The sequence below is a fragment of the Rhinopithecus roxellana genome, chromosome 5 (genome assembly GCF_007565055.1).
Source record: "Rhinopithecus roxellana isolate Shanxi Qingling chromosome 5, ASM756505v1, whole genome shotgun sequence".
NCBI classification, from domain to species: domain Eukaryota; kingdom Metazoa; phylum Chordata; class Mammalia; order Primates; family Cercopithecidae; genus Rhinopithecus; species Rhinopithecus roxellana.
Window position 1 is genome coordinate 59322963 of NC_044553.1, and position 9627 is coordinate 59332589.

Genomic DNA, 9627 nt, shown 5'->3' on the forward strand with positions numbered 1-9627 from the left:
CCCAAATGATAAAGAACCAAAAAGGTAATTCTGGTAATATGACAAAACAGAGTTCTATATCATCCCCAAAAGATCACACTAGCTCCCCAGCAATGGATCCAAACCAAGAAGAAATCTCTGAATTGCCAGATAAACAATTCAAAGAATTATTAAGCTACTCAAGGGGATACCAGAGAAAGGTGAAAAACAACTTTAAAAATTAACATATATATATGTGTATATATATATATACACACACACATATATATATAGGATATGGGTGAAAAATTCTCCAGAGAAATAGATATCATAAAGAAAATATCATCACAACTTCTAGAAATGAAAGCCATTAGAGAAACACAAAATGCACTGGAAAGTTTCAACAATAGACTAGAACAAGCGGAAGAAAAAACTTCAGAGCTCAAAGACAATGCTTTCAAGTTAACCCAACCAGACAAAGACAAAGAAAAAATAATTTTAAAAAAATGAACAAAGCCTCCAAGAAATGTGGGATTATGTTAAACAGCCAAACCTAAGAATAATTGGTGTTCCTGAGGAAGAAGAGAAATCTAAAAGCTTGAAAAACTTATTTGGGGAAATAGTTGAGGAAAACTCCCCTGGCCTCGCTAGATATCTAGATATCCAAATACAAGAAGCTCAAAGAACAGCTGGAAAATTCATCACAAAAAAGATTATCACCTAAAGTCCTATCCCAATTCAGTTAAAGTAATAGCAGGAATAGCACCTTATAAATACCTGGAAAAATAGTAGAAGGAAACATGCTTAAGCATTAATAATGATCTCTTGTGGTAGAATTCTCAGTAATTTTAATGTTATCATTTACACGTTCTCTACTTAACTATACATATATATTTATATATATATACATATACATAAATATACAAACATATATATATATGTTATATATATATATATATATAAATATACAAACATATATATATATATATATATATACACATTTTTGTTTATGGACAGCCCATGACTGTGAGCCAAGGGACATCAGAGACATGGCTCTCTGGAAACTGAGAGAATACTTAGTGGACAGTTTTTTTGTTTGTTTGTTTGTTTTTTGAGACAGAGTCTCACTCTGTCACCCAGGCTGGAGTGCAGTGGTGCGATCTCGGCTCACTGCAAGCTCTGCCTCCCGGGTTCAAGCCATTCTCCTGCCTCAGCCTCCAGAGTAGCTGGGACTACAGACACCCGTCACCACGCCCGGCTAATTTTTTTGTATTTTTAGTAGAGACAGGGTTTCACCATGTTAGCCAGGATGGTCTCAATCTCCTGACCTCGTGATCCACCCATCTCAGTCTCCCAAAGTGCTGGGATTATAGACGTGAGCCACCGTGCCCGGCCTTAGTGGATAGTTATTATCAGGATGATCAGCATCCGTTTTTTCATCATCTGGTAACAACAACTAGCATTTCTCAAGGGAAATCCCCTCCTCATTCATAAGCAGCACGGATGGAGTGGAACAGTCCCTACCTCCACTTAAGGAGGGCTAAATAACCAAAGCATAAAGCACTACACTTCAGTGGACGCAATGATGACTAATTTTGGTTCAATAAATATCAAGTCCAGAACTTTTGTGTAGAACTGTGGAATACAAAAGTTATCTTTGTCACAGAATATTTATATTTAAAGAGGGGATTCTAAATATTCCAAAAATATGAATCCGAGATAGTGGTAAGATAGGAATGGGTTGCCTTTTGGAGTATTTGTTCGGTGTGTGCAACTCTGCATACTGGTAAGGCAAGTCCAGCCTCCATCTCACACCAACAAGCATATTTCCCCACCATGGCCCTTACCATCTTGTGCTCTAACCACAGATTTTCAGTCTACTCTTGCTAACCATCAGCTCTTCAATGGCAAGAGTCATGTCTCTCATATCCCTGGATCTGGCTTGCTAAATAATTATTCATGATTTTATCTGAGTAGAAAAAGAGCCAAGAACTGAGAAAAGGAGAAATTCTTGGTTCTTCTCAGTCACTGAGGAGCTTCCGCAGTACCAGCCTTTCTGCTAGCTCCAGCCACAGCTTCAACAGTTCCACCTCCTTGTTCTTTATTCTTGCTTTCACCTTGTTACTCAGCAGCAGGGGTGTAAATGTGGTGACAGTGCCGTGTCGACTTAAACCAAATGAGAGAATTTTAATAAACCACCCTTATAATGACACCCATCAAAACCAGAAGAGGACAAGCCTAGGAGGTCTCTGAGGTTACTGTACCCATCCCTCCTTCATCCCCCTCCAGCATTTTGTTTCTGAAAGGAGTCAACACCAACAGCTCTGACCTGGGCAGCCTTCCTGAGAAAATGCAGCCATTTCTGCTCCTGTTGGCCTTTCTTCTGACCCCTGGGGCTGGGACAGGTAAGTGACTATCCCTATTCTAGAGGCCTGAACCCATCTTATAAGATACCTTGTACCTATGAGCACTGGTCAGGAATTTTCTTCAATCTGAGCCCAGCTCCTATTCCACACCCAGACTTATAAATCTGAGGCTAGATAGAGACTCAGCAAAGATGGAAAAATGAAGGGTGTTCCCTAAAAGGTTTAATAGGTGTTAGCCTCTCCCTAGACCTCTCCTTTATGACCTGGAATATGGATTGTTCTTAGAAAGGCATTTGGTGGGGAATGTGAAGCTGAAAAAGATAAGTAATTATTATTCTACACTCAAACCCAGGAAAGAGGAGCTCAGACACCAAGTTGCAGTCGTGGGAGTTATCACTGGACCCAGCTTAAGAACCACTTAAATTATTCAGTGCCCCCACCCAATCACCCCTGCCCAGGAGAGAAGTCCATGGTACAACTTATCTCAGAGGTGGCAAGATGACTGTGTCCATAGCTCTCCCAATACCTTGGCTCCACCTAGGCTTTGCAATTCATTTTTAGTTGGTTTCTCCACTTCCTTCTGTCTTTCCAGGCCCTCGGCTACTCCACTGACCTGGTGGTACCCCCCTCTAACATCCCTGAGGTCCTGAATCCCACCAGACCTACCCCCACTAAACCTCAGCCAAAGGCTAATTGGAGGCTATTCATTTACGCACCAAACAACACTTACTGAGAACGTAGAATATGTTAGGCCCTGGCACACGAGAATTTTAGAAAATCCAACTCCAGAAGCTCATGGGTAGATCATTAGAAAATGGCACCAATCCGGAGGACAGCAGAGGCTCAGAGGGATCAGAGAGACTCACTAAAAAGGAGGAGCCTGGGAAGTACGGTCCAGGATCCTCTGGGGCTCTACCGTTGTGAAAATAGATCTTTCTTCCTCCATGTATGTTTCTGCAGTAGGATGCAGAAGTCAAGCACTGTCCATTCTTTCTGAGAGAAGGTTCTGAGACTTAAAGTTCAGAAAAGCTTACTCTGCCTGCAAGGAGTGCTGCCTGCAGAGCTCAGGAGGACCCTCCCTCACTGTCTGCAGCACACAAAAGACTTCACCATCAATCACTGTCATCCTAAGCCTTCTCTCCTGACCGCAACCATCCCCAGCTACTTTATCTTCCAGCCTTTCCTTTCAGAGGAGATCATTGGGGGCCATGAGGCCAAGCCCCACTCCCGCCCCTACATGGCCTTTGTTCAGTTTCTGGATGAGAAGAGTAAGAAGAGGTGTGGCGGCATCCTAGTGAGAAAGGACTTTGTGCTGACAGCTGCTCACTGCCTGGGAAGGTAAGGAGCAACACCAGCTCACCTTCTGAGCCCCCCCCCCCCCAACAGGGACCCTTGTTTTCTTCTGGGGACTGCAGCCCAGGGGAGCTTCCAGAGTTCCTGGTAATGCAAGCCCATGAAAGCTCATTGGAGCAGCCACCTGGGAATAGGACTAGGATGAGGAGAGGATGAGAAATAGGACAGGGTCAGAGGGTCAGAGGTCAGAGCAAGTGGCATGGTTTCACACACTGGCCAAATAAAGCAGTGGTAAAGGTTGAATTCATGCATTAAGGATCAAAATGCAAACTCGAGCAATTTCATGATATTTCCTGAAGGCAAGAGAGAGCCCCCGGAAGCCCTACTCTTCATGTCTTTGTGAAGCAGAGGGCACAGTCACTCAGCCCTGGAGCCCTCCTGTCCCCTCAACTTCCCCTCAGCTGCAGCCCCACCCTGCCCTAGCTGTCATCTGCTCTTTACTACTGCTGGGCTGTATCCTCTGTGACTCCACCCCCATCCTCACTCTGCTCTCTGTGCAGCTCCATAAATGTCACCTTGGGGGCCCATAATATCAAGGAACAGGAGCGGACCCAGCAGTTTATCCCTGTGAAAAGAGCCATCCCCCACCCAGCCTATAATCCTGAGAACTTATCCAACGACATCATGCTACTGCAGGTGAGGCACACTCCTGCCACTCTTGCTCTTCTTGGTCCAGTTGGTTCCACTCCCACTGTGGCCACTGTGACACGAGCTCTTCCCTCCTTTCCATCCTGACCTCTTGGCCAGTTCCTATGCCTTAGAGGAGAGGGAAGATTGTGCAGCCCCATCACTGTTTCGGGGCCCAGAAGGCCATTGCTTGACCTGGACTTTCTTGCTTCTTCCCTACCAGCTGGAGAGAAAGGCCAGGCGGACCACAGCTGTACGGCCCCTCAGGTTACCTAGCAGCAAGGTCCAGGTGAAGCCAGGGCAGGTGTGCAGTGTGGCCGGCTGGGGTTGTGTCTCAAAGGACACTTTAGCAACCACACTGCAGGAAGTGTTGCTGACAGTGCAGAAGGACTGGGAGTGTGAACGTCTCTTCCATGGCAATTACATCAAAGCCACTGAGATTTGTGTGGGGGATCCAAAGATGACAAAGACCGGTTTCAAGGTTGGATTTCCAGCCCCTACCCAGAAAGACCACAGGGAGAGAAGAACTTGAGGGATTTCTGGGGTATGGCAGTGGCCAGATCCTTATGCTCTCAGCTCAGAGCTTGGACAGCCTGTGTCCACTCCTTGGGTGGATTGAGGTGGCTTTAGTCCACTCCTTGGGTGGATTGGGGTGGCTGGAGGGGAGGGATTTGTCATCCCACAGTCACTTATCACCGAAGCGTCCGTGAGAATTGCAGAGAAAGGCTTGGTCTGGGGAGAGCTAGAAAGCACAGCCAGGGCCATGCTGGAGACCCAGGACTGAGGGAGGTGACAAGGCCTGCCTGGCACTGACGTCACACAAAATCCGTAACAGAGACCACCCATCCCAGGAAAGGCCAGCTCAGTCTTTCCTCTCTCTGTTCACAGGGGGACTCCGGGGGGCCCCTCGTGTGTAAGGGTGTGGCCCAAGGTATTTTCTCCCATGGAAACAAACAGGGGACACCTCCAGGAGTCTACATGAAGATCTCATACTTCCTGCCCTGGATAAAGAGAACAATGAAGTGCCTCTAACAGCAGGCATGAGACTAACCTTCCTCTGGGCCTGACCATCTCTGGGACAGAGGCAAGAATCCCCAAGGGGTGGGCGGTTGGGGTTGCAGGACTGTAATAAATGGATCTCTAGCGTAAATATGACTGAAGTCTTATTTATTCACTGAACCATCTTCAATATGCCACAACACTGCTCCAGGCAGCCATCTGCTGACAGTTCTGGCTTTTGCTTCTTCCTTTCTCCCCCAGCCCTCCTTCCTCCCTAAACTCCATGCTGTACAGTGTTTTCACCAATTTCTCAATCACATGTCTTTGATACTGAACCCTCTGTCAGAGCTGGTTTGAACTCCATTGCAAACAATCTTCACCCCCCTCCCCTCACAAAAAATAAATAAATAAACATCTCTGGAACTTAGGAATTTCTTACCATCTCTAAACCAACCACCTACTCCCCTAACAACGGAGCAGAGAATGGAGCAGGGCAGTGGAAAGGAAATAACTCCAGGGACCCGGAAGGCCAGGGGCCATGCCGTGAGTACCCAGTTTCCCATTTCCAGGAAACTACGCCGTGAGTACCCAGTTTCCTTTTTCCTATTTCCTGTCTCTCCAGCGGGGGCAGGCTTCTCCCACAGCCAGGTCTGCCTGCAGCTTAGGAGTTTGAGATGCTCCTCTGCACCTAGGTCCCATTTGCCTGCCCCAGGCCCAGCCCTAAGCTCGGTCAACCTTATTCCTTCCTGGCTGGCCTTCCCAGCTCCCAAGTGTTTTTCACCCAAGTGCCCTGGCTACCAGTTTCTTTCCCTTCTAGCTCACCCTGTTCTGAAGCCAGTCTCTCTCTCATCTCACTAACAGAGTTCCCAGCTCTGTGTGAACTCTTCTCTACTGCTTGTTCCAACCAGACCTGGGCTGCCAGCCCACCTGATGCTGATCAGAGGAGCCAGCTCTCACCTTCCACCTGGGCAAGGCTGGCTGAGGCCCTCAGTCCAGCGCAGCTTTCCCCAGGGGCTCAGGCATCACTTTCTGTGGAGCCACTCAGCAGCCTCAACATCTTTCAGCCTAGCCTGGCCTCAGACCCAGACTCCCCCTGTTGGCAATCTGGGGTTATGGCAGCTGTGCCCCAGAGGGCTCCAGGGCCACTGGGCTGGAAGTAACACTATGCCATTTATCAACAGACGAATACTTGCTGATTGATCTCTCTCTTTGTGCCGGGCATATAATAGGCCCTGTCTCTGCTTTTGGAAATTTTACAATGATAAAAAATTTCACCTCAATTCTCCTGGTTCCTCTGCTTCTACCAGGCAGGTCAGTTTGGCATAAATGGATCTGTATTTATGATCCACAGGAAATCGTGTTTTAAAAATAATTAAATTATCTATATTCTACCTGTAGTGTTCATTACAGCCTCACATGCATGATCTGGTTTGATCCCAGAAAGACAGTGTGTGAAATTAGAAGAGACTTGGAGATTCTCAGGTCCTAAAGTTTTTAATCTATGCTCAGTGGAGTCTGTGTCCAGAGGTGTGGAAATATATTAGTCTGTTCTCACACTGCTAATAAGAACATACCTGAGATTGGGTAATTTATAAAGGAAAGAAGTCTAGTTGACTCACAATTCCACATGGCTGGAGAGGCCTCACAATCATGGCAGAAGGTGAATTAGAAGCAAAGTTATGTCTTACGTGGTAGCAGGCAAGAGAACTGGTGCGGGGGAACTCCCCTTTATAAAACCATCAGCTCTCATGAGACTTATTCACTATCATGAGAACAGCACAGGAAAAACTGGCCCCCTTGATTCAATAACTTCCCACCAGGTCCCTCCCAAGACATGTGGGATTATTACAATTCAAGGTGAGATTTGGGCGTGGATACGGAGCCAAATTATATCAGGAAGGAAGAAGACAACCAGAACAGCCTTAGCTTTGCTTATTCTGCATATAGAAGATATTAACCTCAGTCCACAAACCTAAGAAATGCTACAGTTCAAGTGTGAGACAGTTAATATAATAGTGACCCTGCTGACTTTATTTAAGATCCTGAGCTCTCAAATAGTACCGCTAATGAGTTAAATGTGACAGAACACTATAAACTCACAATAGCTGGCAAACACTGAATCAAATGGGACCAACACGGAAAAAAATAGAAACTTCACTGAAAAGAATAACAAATAAATCACCTACACACAGGGAAAAAATCCAGCACATTGAAAAATAGGAGGAAAAACAAATAGATTTATTTTTCACATAAGGCTGTCCTGATGTCCATCTCCCAAGCCTTTCCCTGGGAAGCAGCACTGGCAGCAGCGCAGGTGAGAAAGGCGTAAACACATGCAGAGATAAGCAAGTGACCAGCAGCACACGTAGGAGTCAGGGGGCCATCACATAGAAGAAACACAAAGACCCCAAAAAGCCAGCCAAGCAGAGCTCTGTGGAGTCCCAGGGTGTAAGTCAGACAGCAGCAAAGTGACCAAAGATTTCTGCCACCAGCTCCAAAGGATCCTGGCAGGAGAGTGCCTGGTGGGTCAGTCTTCCCTCTTAGATCTGACAGAAACACTTGACATTGAGCATGGGATTTTATCTTATGTAAGATCTGAAGTGTGTGTGTGTGTGTGTGTGTGTGTGTGTGTGTGTGTGTGTGTGTGTGTGAAGGTTATTCATAAATATGTTCATTGCAACATTATTTAATAATAGGTCCCAAATTAGAATCAGCATTAATGTCCTAAATAGGGAAATGGTAAAATATCATGCATTCAACATATCCATTTTGCAGCCATTAACATCTACATTATCCACAGCTATAAAAAACTAGGCTAACAACATTAATAGGCAAGTTTGTTTTAAAAAAAAAAAACACTAATAAACATTTGGAAAAAGTAAACGTTCAATAACTAATTGATACAAATTAAAATAGTAATACTTTTTGCTTATCTGATTGGGAAGGATTTACAAAAACGATGATATTCAGATTCAGCATGAGCATTGAGAAAATGGTATTTTCACAGCTTGTACACAAAGATCCAATAAAAGAAAAGAGATTCTTTGTCCTGCAGAAGCTGGATTTTATGTGGAAAAAAAGAAGTATTTGACCTAGCCATCAACCACACCAAGAAAACTGAACACAGTTGTTCATTATAACAACCTTGGTACACAACTAAAATCTTAGAAACAATGCAAATATCCAGCACTAATTGAGGGATTCGTTTTTTAAAGCTGCATATTATTAAACACTATGGAATCCCTGAAGTTATGATATACAACTACATTTTGTCACATGGAAGAATATTAACCATGTATGTTTATGTTAAAAGTAGATTATAGATTGGTATATACTACGATTAAATTTGTGCTTATATACACATTTTTTCTTCTTTTTTTTTTTTTTCCTGAGACAGAGTCTCACGCTCTGTCACCCAGGCAGAAGTATAGTGGCATGATCTCGGGTCACTGTGGTTCAAGTGATTCTCCTGCCTCAGACTCCCAAGTAGCTGAGATTACAGACATGTGCTACCACGTCCAGCCAATTTTTTGTATTTTTAGTAAAGAAGGGGTTTCACCATGTTGGCCAGGCTGGTCTCAAACTCCTGACCTTAGGTGATCCACCTGCCTCGGCCTCCCAAAGTGCTGGTATTACAGGTGTGAGCCATCACAGCTGGTGGTGCTTATATACACATTTTTCCTGTAGGATTTTTGCTTCCTACATATCTATTTTCTTAATTTTTCTATAACTTTTACGTATTATTTAGTAGTAAATTAAGTCTGTTTATTAGATATGAATGACATTTTAAAATGATATTCACTAATACATTTTTAATAAAATGAGGAAAATGTGTTAATTTAAAATATATGATTCAAAAATAAATATATTTTAGTCACATCTATGTAAAAATATACAAAGAAACAATCTGGGTGAAAATACATCTCTGTTAACGGTCAGTTGGGTGGTAGGATTAAGGCTGACATGATTCATCTTTCTATTTTGTAATGTATTTAACTTTTTAAATTTTATGACTATTACATTAACTTTATTTTTTAACAATATTCCATATGAGAAAAAGGTTGGCTTAAGTTTGTACACGTGTCAGTTAAGATAATCCTATTATAACAAATAAGCTTCAGAATTTCAGTGACTAGCACAACAGAAGTTGATTTCTTGTCCACACACAGTACAAACTGAATATTCCCAGTGAACAGTTGTATCCTTTTATTCTCACGTGTTCCAGTTTGGCCAACAAATTACATAGTCAGCCCAGTATCAAGAGATCCAGGCTCAGTTCTCTAAAGATGCTTCCCCAACTTCTTCTGCATCAAACCGTGGAAGA

At 43.9% G+C, this 9627-nt stretch overlaps 1 protein-coding gene across 4 annotated transcripts; it reads left to right on the top strand.

The window, feature by feature from the left end:
- Positions 1 to 2065: 2065 nt before the first annotated feature.
- Positions 2066 to 5459, top strand: GZMH (granzyme H). Of its 4 annotated transcripts, none has more exons than XM_030931189.1 (5): positions 2069 to 2363; positions 3515 to 3662; positions 4178 to 4313; positions 4528 to 4785; positions 5262 to 5454. In XM_030931189.1, exons 1-5 carry the CDS (start codon positions 2309 to 2311, stop codon positions 5334 to 5336), a joined length of 672 nt encoding a protein of 223 aa, XP_030787049.1. In that variant the 5' UTR covers positions 2069 to 2308; the 3' UTR covers positions 5337 to 5454. The 4 variants fall into 4 exon arrangements, with proteins under 4 accessions (XP_030787051.1, XP_030787049.1, XP_030787050.1 ...); XM_030931190.1 differs by having other exon boundaries at positions 2072 to 2363; positions 3502 to 3662; positions 5193 to 5459; XM_010363696.2 differs by having other exon boundaries at positions 2073 to 2363; positions 5193 to 5459.
- Positions 5460 to 9627: the final 4168 nt, after the last annotated feature.

Bases quoted from the DNA above. Each gene is read 5' to 3' on its own strand.
- GZMH (XM_010363696.2), top strand. From the start codon at position 2,309: ATGCAGCCATTTCTGCTCCTGTTGGCCTTTCTTCTGACCCCTGGGGCT. The intron at 2,364-3,514 runs GTAAGTGACTAT...CTTTCCTTTCAG, and splicing joins GACCCCTGGGGCTGGGACAG to AGGAGATCATTGGGGGCCAT. The intron at 4,314-4,527 runs GTGAGGCACACT...CTTCCCTACCAG, and splicing joins ACGACATCATGCTACTGCAG to CTGGAGAGAAAGGCCAGGCG.